The sequence below is a fragment of the Bombina bombina genome, chromosome 3, assembly GCF_027579735.1.
Source record: "Bombina bombina isolate aBomBom1 chromosome 3, aBomBom1.pri, whole genome shotgun sequence".
NCBI classification, from domain to species: domain Eukaryota; kingdom Metazoa; phylum Chordata; class Amphibia; order Anura; family Bombinatoridae; genus Bombina; species Bombina bombina.
In genome coordinates this window covers 93838482-93859390 of record NC_069501.1, presented here as the reverse complement: position 1 = coordinate 93859390, position 20909 = coordinate 93838482, and the positions used below count along the sequence as shown (strand labels likewise).

At 40.8% G+C, this 20909-nt stretch overlaps 1 protein-coding gene across 1 annotated transcript in view; it reads right to left on the bottom strand.

Annotated features, from left to right (window-relative positions):
- The window catches only part of BRWD1 (bromodomain and WD repeat domain containing 1), a gene marked incomplete in the record, with an annotated part of 1309461 nt that overhangs the window by 777886 nt on the left and 510666 nt on the right, over nt 1–20909 (bottom strand). The window contains 3 exon segments of the mRNA XM_053705925.1: nt 5458–5501; nt 12945–12956; nt 13494–13538. Of these exon segments, the coding sequence (XP_053561900.1) occupies nt 5458–5501; nt 12945–12956; nt 13494–13538 (101 nt within the window).

The window sequence follows — 20909 nt, the reverse complement described above, 5'->3', positions numbered from 1 at the left end:
GTGTGTGTGTGGGGGGGTACTACGGCCCAGAGAACTTGCTTGTCAAAAACAGCCTTAGAAGAAGCATACACTTCGAAAAAGTGTGTAAAAGAAGACCAACCAACACACACAAAAAAACCCCACACAAGGTGGGGTTTTGTGGACTCCCACCACCACAAAAGAAATTAATTGATCAGGTAAGCATAAATTATGTTTTCTTAAATACAGGTGGCAAGAGTCCAAGATCCAGCACTCCTGGGAACCAATACCCAAGCTGTGAAGTACACGAGTAATGAGAAATAAGGGGGTATTAATGAACTTTATTTTTCCCCATAGAGAAATTAAATCCACAACTTAAACAGAACTCAAAAATACAGGGTAAACATGCAAATAAAATCACCAACAAAATAATAGCCGTGAGAGAACTGCATGAAGGAGTCTCCTACTAAAGGTTGTCTCAGAAGAAGCAAAATCCTCAAAATAGAAGAATTTAGTAAACGTATGCAAAAAAAGACCAAGTAGCTACCTTGCAAGTTTGCTCAACTGGAGCCTCATTCTTAAAAACCCAAGAAGTGGCATTTTTGATCTAGAAAAATGACCCCTATGAACAGAGGCCTTATTGATCAAAAGTTTCAACCAACCAAGACGACCAAGAAATGGCAAAAACTTGCTGTCCTTTCCTGAAACCGTAAAAAAGAACAAACTAGAAGTTTGTCTGAAATCCATATTATGAAGAATTGTCTTCGAAAAATTATTGGAATTAGAACATAAAGAAGGGAAAACAATTTTCTGACTCCTATTGTCTTAAGAGAAAACTTTAGGAAAGACAATTTGATTTTTATCCTAACAAAAATTAGATTAGGAGAGTCACATGAAAATGTAGATAATACAAACCAAGTGAGGTAAGAAAAAGAAATATGAGCCATAAAAGGAGAAGGGGGGTGGGGGGGGAAACATTTTTCACTGAGAAAATAAATCCACAGGCATAATCATCAAACTGAGACAATTGCCTAAAGGACAATTCTACCAAAGGCTGCTACAGAGGAAGCAAAAAATGTCAAAATGGTAACATTTTATAAAAAAGTATGCAAAAAAGACCAAGTAGCTGCCTTGCAAATCTCATCAACTGAAGCCTCATTCTTGGAAGCCCAAGAAGTGGCAACTGACCTAGTAGAATGATCCGTAGTTTAATATCCAATTAAGGCATAGGCTGAAAATGAGGAGCCTGCAAAACCTTTAACACTAGGTTAAAGGGACAGTCAACACCAGAATTGCTGCTGTTTTAAAAGATAGATAATCCCTTAATTACCAATTCCCCAGTTTTGCATAACCAACAGAGTTATAATTATACACGTTTTACCTCTGTGATTACCTTGAATCTAAGCCTCAGCAGACTGCCCATTATTTAAGTTCTTTTGACAGACTTGCAGTTTAGTCAATCAGAGCTGTCTCCATGGTAAATTCACATGCATGAGCTCAATGTTATTTATATGAAACATGTGAACTAATTCCCTCTAGTGGTGAAAAACTATTAAAATGCATTTAGATTAGAGGCGGCCTTCAAGGTCTAAGAAATTAGCATATGAACCTCCTAGGTTTAGCTTTCAACTAAGAATACCAAGAGAACAAAGCAAAATTGGTGATAAAAGTAAATTGGAAAGTTGTTTACAATTACATGACCTATTTGAAACATGAAAGTTTTTTTTGGACTTGACTGTCCCTTTAAGATTCTAAGGAGGAGAAAAGGCTCGATAACATGTTTAAGTCGGACCAGAGCCTGAACAAAAGAATGAACATTAAGAAGACTAGCAATGCTTCTGTGGAACAAAACTGAAAAAGCAGAAATCTGCCCTTTTAGGGAACTGGCAGATAAACCATTTATCTAAACCATCCTGCAAAAACTTTAGAATCCTAGGAATTCTATAAAAAAAATGCCAGGAAAACAAATTATGCTTACCTGATAATTTTAATTTTCTTCAGATGGAAAGAGCCCACAGCTGCATTCATTACTTTTGGGAATTCAGAACCTGGCCACCAGGAGGAGGCAAAGACACCCCAGCCAAAGGCTTAAATACTCCTCCCACTTCCCTCATCCCCCAGTCATTCTGTGGAGGAACAAGGAACAGTAGAAGAAATATCAGGGTGAAAAGGTGCCAGAAGAACAAAAATTATGGCCGACCCACATAAAAACATGGGCAGGGAGCTGTGGACTCTTTCCATCAGAAGAAAAGAAAATTATCAGGTAAGCATAATTTATGTTTTTCTTCATAAATAGAAAGAGTCCACAGCTGCATTCATTACTTTTGGGAAGACAATACCCAAGCTATAGAGGACACTGAATGCTAAAACAGGAGGGTACAACAGGCGGCCCATTCTGAGGGCACCAGTCCAACAAAAATCCTGCTTCGTCCGAAGCAAAGAAAACATTTGAAAAGGAAAAGGCCCCAAAGACACTGACTCGCAGATAGACCAAAGCCTTGCTAGAAACTGCAGAAAACAGGCTCAACTGAGCCAACACTCCTCCAGGAGACCCATCACCCCAAGGTCGGTCCGCAACCATACCCCCTTGCAAGAGAAAGGGGAACGAGAACCGAAAACTCCCAAAAGGGAGAGGACATGGAGGAATAAACAAGGATTCCCAGAAGATCCTAAACGGGGTGCAAGAAGGTCCAAATAAAAAATGGAAAACCCCAAAAAGCAAGCCAAGCTCACAGAGACCCTAAGGGATCCTGAAAACAAGGGAAGGCAACGCCCAGACCCCAAACTGTACAGAACCAGAAGGTTGAGACCGGGAATCAGAACAGAGAAGAAAAGTTCTCCAAAAAAACCAGAGCAACTGCCCCGAAAAAAAACGACTGAAACCGGAGTCCTAAGTCGCCAGGAACTCGGAATATCGAAATATTCCCAGTCAACACGTGCATCAAACCCAGAGAGCAACCTCTGAACACCACACGCTGCAGTCATACTAGGATGACTCCAAAAATAAAATACTTGCAGGCAAGTAAAAAGCAGCCGAAGATAGATAAACACTAACCGACAGACTGCTAACATCCACTAAGTAGTGGGTACACAAAACACCGGACCAGCCCAAGCAACAGGCAGGTCTGAAGGACAGGGGGACAGAAAGGGCCCCATCCACCAGCCCCCAGATAAAAGGGCGTAATGGGATAGCCTCAGTCACCCCAACAGAGCTCGGGTTCCATCCAAAGTATCCACAAACAGCTACTGCCAAGGAGGGCCCCATAGAGATAGGCCAAAACAAGGCAGAAAAGCCCTATGAAATCTAGCCCAACACTATACTATATGTCAGTCTCAAAACCTACAACAGGTACTCCCAAGGAGAACCCCATAGAGATCTGCCTTTTTAGGTCGAAGAGCCCTATGCTCTTACATGGAGACTGCAACCACAGACAGAACAGGACGATCCCAGAAAAGCGGACCGCTCTCTTTACAGGATAAACCACCTGTTCCAACCACCCTCCAGAGAGAGGAAAACCCCACCTCTTTAAGAAAGGCAAAAAGACCCCCCCCCCCCAAGGGAAGGGCAGAGACAAACAGCGCACACACTCACAAGGCCAAAGCTCTAATTTGAGCTGAATAAAAAAACATCCAGGCGCCACTGATGAATAAGAAGGGAAGTACATACCGTTCAATAACAAGGCAGGCCATGAGGAGCCTAAGTACACAGCACTCCTGGCCAAGCAGCAAGTAGCTAAGTTGGCGAGCCAATAGGTTATAGCCTATGTTCCCTGGAGAACTGGAGCTCCCAAACCAGCCACAGGATCTATAAATCCGGAAAAATACCAGATAAGGCCAAAAAGTACACGCACCACAGCGGGATCCAGCTAGCAAAACCATGGGGCTAACCACCAGCTGGCTTAGGCCCAGAAAGATCCAGACAAAAGAAGGCCCGAGCCCCAGAATTGTTTAGACAAACAATACCCCAGGGAACACCATACCCCAGGGAACACCATACCCCGTCTGAATAAAAACTGACTACACAAGGGATAAAAATAATCCGTAAAACAGATCTAAACATAAATCCCAACCCAAAGGGAAGAGAACACCCCTTACAAAAGTCTGACTCCAAAGGAGCTAGGGCACAACAGAGCTGCTATAATTCTAAGCCCACCAGGCATACTGCAAACTTCCAGGACCAAGGGAAAACATTGGGGACAAAGTCATCCGAAGAGCAGGGTAACAAAGGCTAACCTCCATAATCTCCTCAGAGTACAAAAACAGAGGACTATATCCAAGGAAAAAGAATGCATAGCATCCCAAACCCCGGAAACAGCCCCTAGACAGAGCCAGGATAAGGAGACCACATAGCCTATTATTCCTAATAAGGAACGACTAACCCTCAGAGTAGGAAAAAAATGCAAGGTCAACCTCCAAGGAGAAGCAGACAAGTCCAGAGATCTCGACCCAAAGGAAGAATCCTCAAAAAGGAACAAGTCCAAAAGGACAATTCCAATAGCCCCAGAAGGGCAAGACCACCAATAACAGCAGCAATGAGGCCCTAAAACCTCCAAATTGTCAACCCACGCGGGAAAGGAAACACTCAAATCCCGACGCTATCGGAACCAACAGTGTGGCACACTAGAACCCCAGTAAGTTCCAAACAACCAGCTCAAAGGCTGCTGAGGACTGTACCAGTCTCCCATGCCCCACGGACCCTCAGTTCCTCACAGAATGCTTAGCTGACACTTGTAAAAACAAGCTAAGAAAAACACAAATAATAAAGCAATCACTAATCGGATCCAGATAGGCAGGACAGGCGCCACGTGTCTGAAAGAGGCCTCAAGACAGAAGGAGCTGAACCCAATCGGAACCAGTCAACCATAGCCATTACTGTCAAGGCCGCAATATTCGCCCCCCCCAGGGAGGGAGAAATAAACGACAGACAACACATAGGACTAAACGTGTCCCCAGAACAACTTCTGCAGAAATAAACAGAGCGATCAAGAAACCTTGAGTATCGATTCCAGAAGGAAAACTCCCGAAGGAATATGAGACCAAACATGAGCTTTTAAAATCAAATAAAAGTAAAAAAGGCAACCCTGTAGGTTTTCGCTTAGAAGGGACACATCCGCAGGACCAGCCTAACGGAACCCTGCTCATCCAAGCTCGGATTGGAAAGGATACTCAATAACAAGACTAAAAAAAAAGATTACTTCATCCATAATTCTGTGAGCTATTCGAAGAAGAAGAAGACTGAGAACTCCTATATCCATTAAGGATGGGATCGTTCAACAACACCAAAACGTGCTGTAACATAACATGAAGGCGAGCCAGTCTATAACGAAAATCACAGCACACTTTCACTGTTGCCACAGGAACAGTCACTCCCCCAGAGAGCTGAATGGGCCACCCCATGCCTGGGGGGCCCGGGTTGATTGGACACGAACATAATCTTAAGCAGACATTTGGAAGCTGCAGATGCGGCATCAGGATTTGAATACGGAAACAAACCGCAACCTCCGGAGGCAACAAACCCCCATCCAGGGAAGGATAAGCATAATCTGGGTCACCTGCATGTGTAGCAACAGGGGGCGGGAAAAAAAAGCGCTCCATGGAATTAGCGGACCGCAAGGTAATATAAACCTAATTAGGGTGGGTATGTCAAAGGGAATAATGATGTCACCAATAATAAAAATAAATAATAAATTTGAAATAGTTCTAAGATTTATATAATAAAATGTAATATACTGATCTAAAATGCTAATCTATAAAACAATATTTACCAACATAAAAACTATCAATAAGAATGATGCCGGCATCAATAAGGTAATATGACAATGTAAAAAAAAAAAAAAAAAATTACTAATGATGGAGTTACGGTTTAGTAAAAAATAAAATTGTGATGAATACAATTGTAATATTCCAGTACACAGCCGAAGACTACAATACAGCCCTCACACACAGACTTAATCCACCAGACTACTCCCCACTTATTTCTATGAGCGGAGGTCTTTTTTCCTTGCATACTCCTCTTGTATACTCGTGTACACTACTCTTGCCTTTTGCCTTATTAGCTTGATAATTAGCTTGATATATGTACTGGAATATTACAAATTGTATTCATCCCAATCTTATGTTTTATTAAACCGTAAGTGCATCATTAGAATTTCGTTGTTTTTTTTACATCGTCATATTTCCTTTTAGATGCCGGCATCATTCTTATTGATTGTTTTTATTTAAGTAAATATTGGTTTTATAGATTAGCATATTAAATTTTATTATATCAATCTATTTCAAATTTATTCATTTTTCCTTTATTTTTTATTATTGGTGACATCACTATTCGCTTTGACATACCCACCTAATTAGGTTTATATTACCTTGTGGTCAGCTCTTTCCACGGAACGCTTTTTTCCCTCCCCCCTTCTTGCACTTCAGCTGTGGACTCTTCCCATTTATGAAGAAAAAAAACCCATGATCTATACAACAGGAAATTAAAGTTTTCCAAACTTTGTGATTTAACTTCCTAAATACAGGCTTACGAGCCTGAATCAGTATCAATCATAGAATCAGAGAAACATCTATATCTCAGAAATATGCATTCAATTTCCATGCCATCAAGTTTAAAGACTTTAGTTCTGGATGGAAGAAAGGACCTTGAGACAGAAGGTCTGACCGTGGAGTTAGAGTACAAGAAGGGCAGCTGGACATTTGAACCAGATCCGCATACCAAATCCTATAAGGCCACACTGGGGCAATCAGAATTACAAATTACTTCTCTAGCTTTATCTAAAAAATCACTCTGGAAAGAAGAACCAAATGGAGAAAACATGCAAGCCGACTGAAATGACCAAGGAACTAATAGAGCATCCACTACCTCTGCCTGAGGATCCCTAGATCTCGCAAAGAACCTTGGAAGTTTGTTATTTAAACAAGAAGCCATCAGATCTATCTATGGTAGATTGAAGACATCCTGATGAAGAGGCCATTCCTCTGGATGTAGAGTCTGACGACTAAGAAAGTCTGCCTCCCAATTGTTCACTCCTGGGATTTATCACAGAGATTAGGCAACAATTGACTAAGAATTTGAGATACCTCCATCATAGCCAGGAAACTGAGGTCCTCCCTGGTGGTTGACATAAGCTACTGCTGTGACATTTGCATAAGACTCTCTTTTAAACATATATATTGAGAGGTATTCACCTCCAGAGAATCACAAACCCCCTGTTGTGCCTTCAGATACCCCCAAACAGCTACCCAACCTGAAAGGCTTGCATCCATGGTGATCACAGACCAGGTAGGACGAGCAAAAGTAGCCCACTGGATAATTAACCGATGATTCAGCCACCAAGTCAGCTACTTGTAAGAATATCTTAGATATATAATGTATAATCCCTGCACTATGACACAGCATACAACAGCTAGAGAGACCTCACGTGAAATCGAGCAAATGGAAATGCATCTGAGCTGCAATCATGAGACCGAGAACTTCCATACACAGAGCCACTGAACGGAAAAAGTCTGAAGGTTTAGACAAGCTGATACCAATTTCAGTCTCTACTCTTTTAGAGAAAGACTCATGGACACTGAGTCTATTTGGAAACCAAGGAAAATAACCTTTGTCTGAGGAACCAAAGAAGTCTTTGGTAAATTGATCCTCCAACCATGTTTGTGAAGAAACAGCAGTTTAGAACGCATGCCAAACAACTGACAGTTTAAATAGCAAAAATTGTGCCAAAAAACTGATGCACACATAACCAACATGCTAACCCGACGTGCGTACATCAACGCACGGACATGCGAAACCTCACAGAAAACCTAGTGCACAAAACTAACCAGCAACTCCTAGAAGGCTATGGGATGTGCGCTAACCAGACGAGCGTACTCCGTCAGGCATAAACCCAGCATGTCAAAACAGGCCAACGCGTAAAAAAAACTAAGCGCGCCAAAACAACAAAACACTGCACGCAAAGCAAGGGGAATAGTGAAGGATCAGTCCCAGGGCAATATAATAAAAAAAACTTTTCAAAATGTAAAAGTGCCCATAATAAAAGCTAAATGGGTGTCTATATAATAAAATAAAATATACTTACCCATAGACACTGGTTTGGGAATCTTTGCCTCCTCCTAGTGGTACAGAGGACTTATTCCCATGAGTAATGGACCGTGGATACTCACCACCTGTATGAAAAAAAAAAAAGGCCTGAGCCTTCACAGGATTTCTTGTAACAATGCACACACACATATATATATATATTATATATATATATATATGCAGAGAGAGATAGAGAAAGCACGCTATGGAAAAAATAAAGAGACCACTGCAAAATGATCACTTTCTTTGAATTTACTATTTATTGGTGTTTGAGATAAACGTTTTTGTTTTATACTATAAAAACTATGGACATTTCTCACAAATGTCAAAAACAAATATTGTAATTTAGAGCATTTATTTGCATAAAAATGACAAATGGTCAAAATAACAAAAATGATGAAGGGTTTTCAGATCTCAAACAATGCAAAGAAAACAAGTTCATCTTAATTTTAATCAACAATACTAAAAAAAAAATTAACTGCAAGAGTTCAGAAATCAATATTTGGTGGAATAACCCGGATTTTTAATATATTTTTGAATCCTTCAATCTGAGAAAGCAAGTGAAAGGGAAGTTAGGAAGTTTTTATTAAGATGGTTACCGATAATTAAGATATATCCGGAAGGAGTTCAAAAGACTATTCTATACCCATTTTTAAGTTCGGATTGCTTCAGTGACTTGGTATTATTAGGTGACTTTCCGGCAGACTGAATTATGTGTTACAGAGATTCATAATATTATAACTCTGAATTGAAGCAGTGGGTGCATGCCCCGGATGCCTGAGTTGAGGAGAGTGTGTGTGTGTGGGGGGGGGGGGTCCGTATCAACCTCACCTTTTTTTCCCTTTTTTTTTGTCCCCCCAATACCCAGTTCGTAGGATAATAATAAAATATGCTATAAGTGTAAAAAGCAGAAATTGCTATGATTATATTTTTAATTATATTTCCAAGATAAATTGGATAGAACTCGTATACTGTGTTCTATCCAGGGGGGGGAGTCCGTGTCAACCCCACCTTTTTTTCCCTTCCCCCCCCCCCCAATACCCAGTTCGTAGGTTAATAATAAAATATGCTATAAAGTGTAAAAAAGCAGAAATCGCTATGATTATATTTTTACTTATATTTCCAAGATAAACTGGATAGAACTCGTATACTGTGTTAATATATTATGATATATTGCTCTGTTCATTATCAGTTTTTTTTTCCTTTTGTATCTATTGAGAATGACGCCCTGCGAGGTGTTCAAATTGCTGTAATACGTATAACTTTTACACTGTTGGCATGCATAAATAAATATTTAAAAAAAAAAAAAAAGCTGTCAACGAATCTCAATCGATTAGTTGGTTTGCAATTAGTTGTTCTATGCACAACACCAGCTGCTTTACTCCAATGAGCTCCTGCACATGGTATTGTGTTTTATGGTTATGCCCTTAGACTAAAGGACATATACTTTTTACTTTTTCGGAACACTAAATTTATTTTTAAGTTTACAACCACTCCTGTCTTATGTGCAACCCAGAAATACAATAGGTGTCATTAGATTGTTTATATCAAATCAGGTGATTTGGGACTATGCTTTGCATGATATAGTGCCAAGCTTGTTATTTACACCATGCCCTAGTTTGATGGCATTTGTTATATGAATTGAAGTCACTATTACCTGTTTACATAATTTTAGTGGATCACTTGATATTGATTGATTATATGTACTCTATAGATAAATGTGTAAGGCTGTTTCCGGTTACTGATAAATATTCTTTTTGCCCTTTTGCCTTTGTTTTTTTTATATTTTTTTTAATTAATTGTAATATGTACCAAATTCAACCTCAGTAAGTATATCTGTTATTTTAAGAGGGGACTAGATGTTTTTTCCCCCTAACCTTATAGCTGGTTGTTTACCATTGAATATAGATATGCAAGATATTTTTATGTCAGAATGAAGTCCAGGCTTACTTTATTAAGAGGCCCCTTGCATTGGTGGAGAGCTAACAAAGATAAATAGCCCACCTTGGTGAAATTGGCAAAAACCCTACTTATGCATCTCAGGCACTTCAACACCATCTGAGCGCCTCTTCTCTGCTGCAGACAAAATAGCTGCAAAAAATAGCCAGCCTCAGCCAGGAGCATGTGGACAGAATATAACAGAATGTTATAAACAGTGGTAGTCTACCTCTTACTAGTTCTACCTCTTTTCAAAAAGTTTGCGGTTTTGTTTTGCTTAATTATAAAAATTTGTTCTGCTGCTTAAAAAATTGGACCAACAGTTCTGTTAATGTAAAGTTGTAAAGTTTTAGTCTGAAGTTTATATTTATAACACTCAGTATGCAGATTTTACTTTAAATATATGAAAAAATTATTTATTTATTTTTTATCCGATTAGTCGATTAATCGAAAAAATAAATTGGCCAATTAATAGATTATGAAAATAATCGTTAGTTGCAGCCCTACATCTTAGCAATGTGAATGTGGTGGAGAGCATGCAATTAGGTGACACTTTATGCTACTCATGGTGCAAAAATTCAAGCAGTTCGGCTTTGTTTCATGGCTTGTGACCATCCATCTTCATCACATTCCAGAGAATGCACCCTATCAAGCGTCATTTATATAACACACCACCATCACATATTGATTTTTACAATTTTCACACTGTAGGACATCATTTGACTTTTATATTGTAATAAATGAGTGACCGTGCTGTCACTCAAATATCCGTAGGGTGCGCTCTAATGCTCAAACACGAAATCAGGGCTAACAAATAAAAAAATTGAACAACAATAAATAAATGAAAGCCAACAAAAATTATCTTGAGACAAAGATGAAACTACCGGCAGCTCTCTGGGACAATCAGCAGACGTATAGAATCAGATTCCTGAGAATGAAAACAAAACAGAGGCGCCTCTAAGTGCAATAACGTTAAGGGGCAACAAGCCAACCCAAAGAAATAGGGTAAACCACTCACGTGCGGTAATGCACGCTGTAGTGCAAATGGGTCAGGCCGAGACTTTTGAGCCGCTCGGCTGGACGTCGACAACCAGCTCTCAAGACAGGTCCACTCTCAGGGTGACGAACCCACTTTCACCGTAGGATATAGGAATGAATCAGCAGCAGCTAATGCCAAGCCGTGTCTATGCAGCAAACCCATGCTCAGGATGATTGACCTGGATTGTGATGTAGGGATACTATATTCACATAGCCTCCACTGGGACATTTGTGTTACGCATGCACCATGTTATAGGGTTCCACTTTTCACATCACATATACACTATATGTGTATATGTTATACACATTTCTGATTCGTTTTTTTCTTTCACATTTAGGATATCCAATCACATTATTATAAAGATCATGTTATTAGAACCAATACGTTATATTATGGGATGGTCTGCTATTTCAATATATCCCTACCAGGTTGTGTTATCAGAAATAAATGTGATGGTCTCTGGGCATTTGGCTGACAGATTCGGGACACACTATGATACCAATCATAATAGAGTCTCCAGCAAAACCCAAAGCGTTGTGGTTCTCCCTATCTTTCTTATATATAGATAGTATATTATTGTATGGTTAGAATATTGTTACATTGCATGATAATTACTTTCATTTGTGATGTTTGCTAAAAAAGGTTAATATGTTTGCTGTTTTAAATTAATTGTGATCCTGTGATTAGTCATACAGGCATTTTCTACCTGTATGATGTCATAAGGGGCGTATCATGTATATTACCTGTGATGTTTTCTATTTGGAGTAGAAATAAAGAGTTAGCGGGTTATGTGTATCATTACAGTCTGATGGAAACTGCGTTGATCCCGAGAAACGCGCACTGTATTATTGACATTTGTTTTACTCAAATGTTTTTATCGCTACCGCTCTTGTTGGTAATTTTGTTACCATTTTACACCTATTTGGGATCATGATCCGGGTCAATCATCCTGACCAATGGTTTGCTGCAAAGACACGGTGCTTAGCATTAGCTGCTGATTCATTCCCTATATCCTACGGTGAAAGTGGGTTCGTCACCCTGAGAGTTGACCTGTCTTGAGAGCTGTTGTCGAGGTCAGCCAAGCAGCTTTAGAAGTCTCGGCTGCCCCATTTCACTACAGGTGCATTACCGCATGCGAGTGTTTACCTCATTTCTTTGCGTTGGCTTCTTGCCCCTAACATTATTGCACTTAGAGGCGCCTCTGTTTTGTTTCCTTCTCAGGAATCTGATCATTCGACTTTTGACCACAACACTATATAGTTTAATATCAATTACAATTCAATTATTTTTAGCACCTTAGTATACACATACACATAGTACACATTTATGATTAATATACACACTACTCATGTCATCTTATTTGTATTTGGCAACAAGAGGTACGAAGGTGCTATCTGCAGTGGCAGTATCTGCAATCGCTTGTTTGTGCCGTGACATTATAGTACAACCTCTTTTGTTTAGCATGATAGGCTTCAACATATGTGACCTTTTTCTGGTATACTGTTATAGTGTATCCTGCATGCTTAACATAAGACAATTGAAACTTAATATTTCATATTTTAATTCTTTTTAATAAATAGATTTTTTTGCCACAGTGCTTGTGCCATCTTCTATGGTCTTTTCTGTTTACATGTGTGTTGACACGTTGCAACATACTGTTTTATACAATTGTTAGTTTGATATTTGGATATTTTCCCCGAGTATTGCAATGCTGATAGAAGGCAGCTCTTTAGAAAGAGGCAGGTCTTTCTCCACTTTGACCTGCAATTAGGGCCGAGAGGATGTTAAAAATAGCAGAGTTTGAGATAGTTTATAGCCTGATGAAACCAGCTGGCTCGTGACTGTGAATTTGATACAAGAAACGGCTTGGGCGTCACCTAATGCTCTGGAGGAGGGTCACATCTCAGAACCGGAGGAGAGTCTGTTGGCGACTCTGAAGATCCCGTTGGCCTGTTATGTACATCACTGTGCATCCATAAATATGAGTTGAATGATCAAATTCTTACAGTACATCCACCTTCTGGCGGTCTGACTACCCTATGAGGGCGCCTCCTATCTCTCATATTATATGACATTCCAGAGGTTTGGAATGTGATCAAGAGGAAGATGGATGGTGTATATAAAACTGATTTAAAACCCATTGTGAACATACAAACTGCGAAAAAGGAGCTTTAGTTTTCAATTCTAAAAAAAGCATTTAGAGTACACTGCCCCTATAACACCCCAGAGATGTCCTGGGAACATGATTTAGAAATCATTGCTCTGATCACTGAACTTACAAATTTGTGGCGTCTTAGTTAATGTTTAGCTAACAACCCTCACCCTAACCACATCAACAAACTAATATAGTTCACTGAAAATTGTTAAGCTAGGCTAGGATAAATAACATTTATCATTTAACAGAACACATTTGATAAACAAAATGTACCTCTTCTTATCCCCATCTGCCATCATGTGTTGGGCTTCTGGATCCAGGTTCATAGTTCGTTTGTTGTCCAATGACTTGCTCCACAACTTCACCATCACCTTTAAGATGATACAAGACACATCTATTTATAAAATTGCTAAAAGTATTTATATGCACTCATTACAGAGTCCACTATCCATAACTCCTGGGAACCAATACCAATACCAAAGCTGTGGAGAGTCCATGAGTAATTAAGAGAGAGGTTGAGATAAGAAAACAATTTATGCTTACCTGATAAATTAATTTCTTTCATGGAAGTGAGAGTCCACAATCAATTACTCCTGTGAATTACTCTTCCTTACCAATAGGAGTAGGCAAAGCCCAAGGGCCCAATAAAACCCCTCCCACCTCACCAATACCTTCAATCTAACAAATAAAACAAGCATGAGATAAGAAAAAGGTAACATGAGCCATAAAAGGAGAATGGGAAAAAAAAAAAAAAAGAGATATGATTAAAGAAAATACTAAACATAAAACAAACCAAGAATTTATAAGATAAGCATAAAACATAATTTATGCTTACCTGATAAATGTATTTCTCTTGTGGTGTATCCAGTCCACGGATCATCCATTACTTGTGGGATATTCTCCTTCCCAACAAGAAGGTTGCAAGAGGATCACCCACAGCAGAGCTGCTATATAGCTTCCTCCCCTAACTGCCATATCCAGTCATTCGACCCGAAGACAAGCAGAGAAAGGAGAAACCATAGGGTGCAGTGGTGACTGTAGTTTAAAATTAAAAAATACCTGCCTTAAAATGACAGGGCGGGCCGTGGACTGGATACACCACAAGAGAAATAAATTCATCAGGTAAGCATAAATTATGTTTTCACTTGTAAGTGTGTATCCAGTCCACGGATCATCCATTACATGTGGGATACCAATATCTAAGCTAAAGTACACTGAATGAAGGGAGGGACAAAGGGCAGGTACTTAAACGAAGGTACCACTGCCTGTAAAACCTTTCTCCCAAAAATAGCCTCCGAAGAAGTAAAAAGATCAGATAAGGAGAATCACATTGTAAGGCAGATAACTCGGAAACTCTACGAGCCGAGGAAATTGCTACCAAAAAAAAAAAAACTTTCCAAGATTAAAAGTTTGATATCTATGGAATGAAGAGGTTCAAACTGAACCCCCTGAAGAACTTAAGAACCAAATTTAAGCTCCAAGGTGGAGCAACAGGTTTAAACACAGGCTTGATTCTAACTAAAGCCTGACAAAATGCCTGAACGTCTGGAACATCCGCCAGACGCTTGTGCAAAAGAATAGACAGCGAAGAAATCTGTCCCTTTAAGGAACTAGCTGACAATCCTTTCTCCAATCCTTCTTGAGAAAAGATAATATCCTGGGAATCCTGACCTTACTTCCATGAGTAGCCCTTGGATTCACCCAATAAAGATATTTACGCTATATCTTATGATAGATTTTCCTGGGTGACAGGCTTCCGTGCCTGAATTAATGTATCAATGACTCGGAAAAACCACGCTTTGATAAAATCAAGCGTTCAATCTCCAGCAGTCAGCCTCAGAGAAATTAGATTTGGATGGTTTGAAAGAACCTTGATGTAGAGGTCCTGTCTCAGCGGCAGAGTCCATGGTGGGAAAGGATGACATGTCCACCAGATCTGCATACCAAGTCCTGCGTGGCCACGCAGGCGCTATCAAGATCACTGATGCTCTCTCCTGCTTGATTTTGGCAATCAGACGAGGGGAGCAGAGGAAACGGTGGAAACACATAAGCCAGGTTGAAGACCAAGGCGCTGCTAGAGCATCTATCAGCATTGCCTTGGGGTCCCTGGACCTGGATCCGTAACAAGGAAGCTTGGCGTTCTGGCGAGACGCCATGAGATCCAGTTCTAGTTTGCCCCAACGATGAATCAATTGTGCAAACACCTCTGGATGGAGCTCCCCCCGGATGAAAAGTCAGGCGAACTTAGAAAATCCGCCTCCCAGTACTCTACCACCTGGGGATATGGATAGCTGATACGGTGGCAAGAGTGAATCTCTGCCCAGCGAATTACTTTGAGACTTCTACATCGCTAGGAACTCTTGTTGTGTGTAATGTATGCCACAGTCGTGATTTGTCCGACTGAAAATCAGATAGAACCTCATTGTCGCTAGCTGAGGCCAAGCCAGAAGAGCATTGAATATCGCTCTTCGTTCCAAATGTATTATTGGAAGGAGTTTCTCCTCCTGAGTCCACTATCCCTGAGCCTTCTATGGGAGTTTCCAGACTGTCCCCCCCCGCTAAGAAGGCTGGCATCTGTCGTTACAATTGTCCAATCTGGCCTGCGAAAGGTCATTCCCTTGGACAGATGGACCCGAGATAGCCACCAGAGAAGAGAATCCCTGGTCTCTTGATTCAGATTTAGTAGAGGGGACAAATCTGTGTAATCCCCATTCCACTGACTGAGCATGCATAGTTGCAGCGGTCTGAAATGTAGGTGTGCAAACGGCACTATGTCCATTGCCGCTACCATTAAGCCGATTACTTCCATACACTGAGCCACCGAAGGGCGAGAAGTGGAATAAAGAACATGGCAGGAATTTAGAAGTTTTGATAACCTGGACTCTATCAGGTAAATCATAATTTCTACAGAATCTATTAGAGTTCCCAGAAAGGAGACTCTTGTGAGAGGGAATAGAGAACTCTTTTCCTCGTTCGCCTTCCACCCATGCGACGTCAGAAATGCCAGAACTATGTCCGTATGAGACTTGGCAATTTGTCAGAATTTGAAAAACTGTGAAAAAAAGCAGTAAATCAAACGAAATTTTTACAGTGTGTATAATAAGCTAACAGAACATTGCACCCACTTGCAAATGGATGATTAACCCCTTAGTTCAAAAAACGAATACAAAAAATTATATAGACTTTTTTTTAACACACCAAACTGCCACAGCCTTGCTGTGGGCCTACCTTCCCCAACAAACTATTTTGGAAAGCCTAAGAGCCCTTGAGAGAGGTCCTATAGCATTGTCAGGTAACATACTCCTACTCCTCCTGCTCTGCCTATGTACTGCACCTTTAAGACCTGCAGCACTTAACCTCCTTTCCCTATATAAGGCTCCTCCTTGTTACAGATCATTGCTTAGTATTGCAGAATATCTTTGCGGTCCTCTGTTAGCCTTTGCCTTTTGTGAACGCTGTTCACAACGTCTAGTTCCTGTGACTTCAGTTGTATGCACTACCTCCTAATCTGCTTTTTGTGCCTTTCCTCTCTAAGGTTATCCAGCCCTTAAACCTTCCTACTGAGCCTCAACGGACTTACCTACTTTTCAGCCTGATACCTGTTCACTGCGAGCGGACTCGCTCTGCCTCCCTGACACTCTGCTGCGCTCAGTGCCGGAACGCGGTGACGTCATCCGCCAGCTGCGTACCTCTGCTGCATACAGCAGGCCTGAAGCCCTGCTTGCTCTCCGATATTGGCCTGTCTCACCTCCGTTCTACGTTCGGTAAGCCCAGGCTTTTCAGTAACTTTGAGCTGCTAAATTGTTTGGCTTACACGTATTCCTCAGTGCACTGAATCCTTAACTTACCCTCCATATGCAGCTATTTGTACTCCGATATTACGCTACCTATGCTAGTTCTACTTTTTATAATTGGTTGCCTTTACCCCCAGATATATACATTTCTGATGTTTTAAGCATATGATATCCAGTACAACCATTATTTATCAGGTAGGCTTGTAATTACCCCTGCTGCTATATTTTCTATCACAGTGTCTAACCTGACACATGTGGCAGCTATAGGGTGCAATTGCAAACTACACCTGTAGATAAAACATTGCATGTTGTGATTATTAGTACCACATTGTTGCGCAGGTTCTCCATATGTTCTCTATACTGATCACTTATGCAAAACACCCTATAATTGTATGTGACTTCCTAGCAGTTGTGGTCCTTAAATCTAATCATATATATATCTCTTAGATTCTTGATTCCAGTCTATCCTGACAAGCATTCAGGGGACTCCTGGAGGAAGCTGGAAGTCTCAGTCTGTAAAAGTTACTGCGCAAAAAAGCGCTAAATTAGGCCCCTCCCACTCATAGTAACACAGTGGAAAGCCTCAGGAAACTGTTTCTAGGCAAATTTAAGCCAGCCATGTGGAAAAAAAACTAGGCCCCAATAAAGTTTTATCACCAAAGTATATATAAAAACGTTTAAACATGCCAGCAAACGTTTTATATTGCAAATCTATAAGAGTATTACCTCAGAAAGTAAGCATGATACCAGTCGCTATTAAATCACTGTATTCAGGCTTACCTTACATAAATCTGGTATCAGCAGCATTTTCTAGCATTCACATCTTCTAGAATTTTTTTTAACTGCACATACCTCATAGCAGGATAAACTGCACGCCATTCCCCCGCTGAAGTTACCTCTCTCTTCAGTCATGTGTGAGAACAGCAATGGATCTTAGTTACAACCTGCTAAGATCATAGAAATCACAGGCAGATTCTTCTTCTATTTTCTGCCTGGGACAAAATAGTACAACTCCGGTACCATTTAAAAATAACAAACTTTTGATTGAAGAAAAAAAACAACTACGTTACACCACTTCTCTCTTACTACCTCCATGCTTGTTGAGAGTTGCAAGAGAATGACTGGATATGGCAGTTAGGGGAGGAGCTATATAGCAGCTCTGCTGTGGGTGTCCTCTTGCAACTTCCTGTTCGGAAGGAGAATATCCCACAAGTAATGGATGATCCGTGGACTGGATACACCTTACAAGAGAAATTATGTTTTCTTTTGAGACAGGTGGTGAGTGTCCACGATTCATTACTAATGGGAACTAATATCCAACTAATATCCAAACCATGAGTCCAATAGTTACGAGTAATAACATAGAAGGAGGGGGATTTAACAAACATTTTTTTTTTCTTCACATAAAAAAACAAATCAAAGGGAAAAAAACAAACACTTTCTGGTAAAACTGCCTGAAGGACATTTGTATCAAAGGCTACCTCAGAAGAAGCAAAAACATGGATGGTAGAATTTTGTAAAAGTATGCAAAGAAGGTCAAGTAGCGGCTTTCCAATCTGGTTAACTGAAGCTTCACTCGTGAAAGCCCATGAAGTGGCAATTAACCTAGTAGAATAAGCAGTGAACCATTGCGGTGGAGGCTTACCCGCCTTTACGTAAGCGCTGTAAATCAAAAGTTTCAACAAAGAAGCCAAAGAAAAAGGGGAAACTGTATGACCTTTTCAAGAAGCAGAAAAGTGAATAACCAAACTAGAAGTTTGTCTAAAGTTCTTAGTAGCATCAATGTAATATTTCAATGCCCTCACATCATCCAGCATATGCAAATATCACTTTGAAACATTCTTAGGATCAGGACGTAAAGAAGGAACAATCTATGTTAAGGTTGCCTGAAGAGACAGCTTTAGGCAAGAAGTAAAAAGTAGTCTGCAAAAAAACTGCCTTATCGTGATGAAAAATAAGATAAGATGAGGATCACAAGAAAGAACACATAACTCACTCTTCTAGCAGAAGAAATGGAGAAAAGGAATAAAACCTTCCAAGAAAGAAGCTTAATATCCACCTTATGCATAGGTTCAAAAGGAGGAAGCTGCAAAACCCTTAACACTAAGTGAAGATTCCATGGAGGATAAATTGGCTTGATTACAAGGTTTAATAGGAACCAAAGCCTGAACAAAACCATGAAAATCAGGAATATTAGCAATCTTCCTATGAAATTAGACTGAAAGGGCAAAAATCTGTCCCTTCAGAGAACTGGCCAATAGACTCTTACCAACTGAGAAATCCTAGCAATTCTGAAAGAATGCCAGGAAAAACCATGAACCATACATCAACAAATAAATACCGGGGTGAAAAGGTGCCAGAAGAATAAAAAATTTAAGATGCCCCACAAAAAAAAATACGGGTGTGGAGCTGTGGACCATATGAAAAAAAGAAAATCAGGTAAGCATAATTTATGTTTTCTTTATAAATGGAGAGTCCACAGCTACATTCATTACTTATGGGAAAACAATACCAAAGCTATAGAGGACACTGAATGCAAAAACAGGAGGGTACAAGAGGTGGCCCATTCTGAGGGCACCAAGCCTGAAAAAAACCACAACCCAATCAAGCCCCGCTTTGTCGGAGCTGGGCAAATAATTTAGAAGCAAAAGGCCCCAAGGACACTGACCTGCAGATAGTCCAAAAGCCTAACTAGAGACCGAAAGCAGACTCACTGAGCAAACACTCCTCCAGGAGCACCGTCGCCCAGCAGTCGGTCCACACACAACCCCTTCTAGTACAGTACCAAACTCTACAAAAGGAAGAGGATAAGTGTAAGCCAAATGGATACCCAAAGGCACAGAAAAATCCATAAAGGGAAAAACCCCCTCAAGGAAGGCCACGGCCACAGAGACCCGAATGGATCCCGAGAACAAGGGGAGACACCCAACCCACAAGGAGCAACAAAGCATCATCGTGGAGAAGAAACATCTCCCAAACATTGTGCAACAGCATTGAAAAAGACAGCTGAAGATAAAGTCCTCAAAACGACAGAACTCCGAGACAGAGCAAACCGCAAAGTACAAGTAGCAAACTGAACAAAATAGATTGACCAACCTCCAAGACATAGGACACTCTCCAGGCCATCCAGGCCGCCAAGCCTACACACAGAGCAAAGTGGGAGAGGCACAGAACCTCTAAAGAACAAGGTCCACTGTCACCCCCAAGACCTGAGGATGAACAGCAGATCTCAGATCCTACACCTAGCCAGACCAGCACAAGCAGCGGCAGATCTGAAAGCAAGAAACCTGAATGGAACCCCAAGACTGGCCCCCAAAAGAGCGGAAGGATGGACACTGCCACTTCGAGGAGGCGATAGACCCAAGGGATCAAGAAAGCCACCCGACAAAGTCTCAATGCCGAGCCAGCAGTTCCCCAGATGGGAAGGAGCAACTCAAAGAGCAAACCAGTCCCCGAAACAGATAAAACATCTGTTCCAACCTCCCGAACACAGGAGAGGCCCCCCAAAAAAGGAACCACACCTACATAAGGAGGACACCGAGCCCCCTAAAGAGGAGAACGTCAATAAACACCTGCCCATAAGACAGAAAATCTTAGAAAGAACCAATGACGAACACAGAAGAACCCCCTTAAACACCATCGTGCTAGCACACATACCAGGCACAAAGTGACAGCTGAGCAACCGCAAACCTTCTGTTTGCTAGGCAGGAAAACCCACCATCAGGTCACGATAGTTGGCGGTGCCAAGGGAACCGTATCATTCAAGCCCCAAGGAGCCCCGGCTCTCCGTAAATCTGGCTAAGTTATAAAACAGAACAGCCAGAACAAGGGCTAAGCCCAAGTACCCCGGAAAATGGAACCACCAGGCCAGTGGCTAGGATCATAAGGTCCAATAACATCCCACAGCGGGATCCACAAAGAGAAAACGCTGAGTAACAAGAAGCCAGG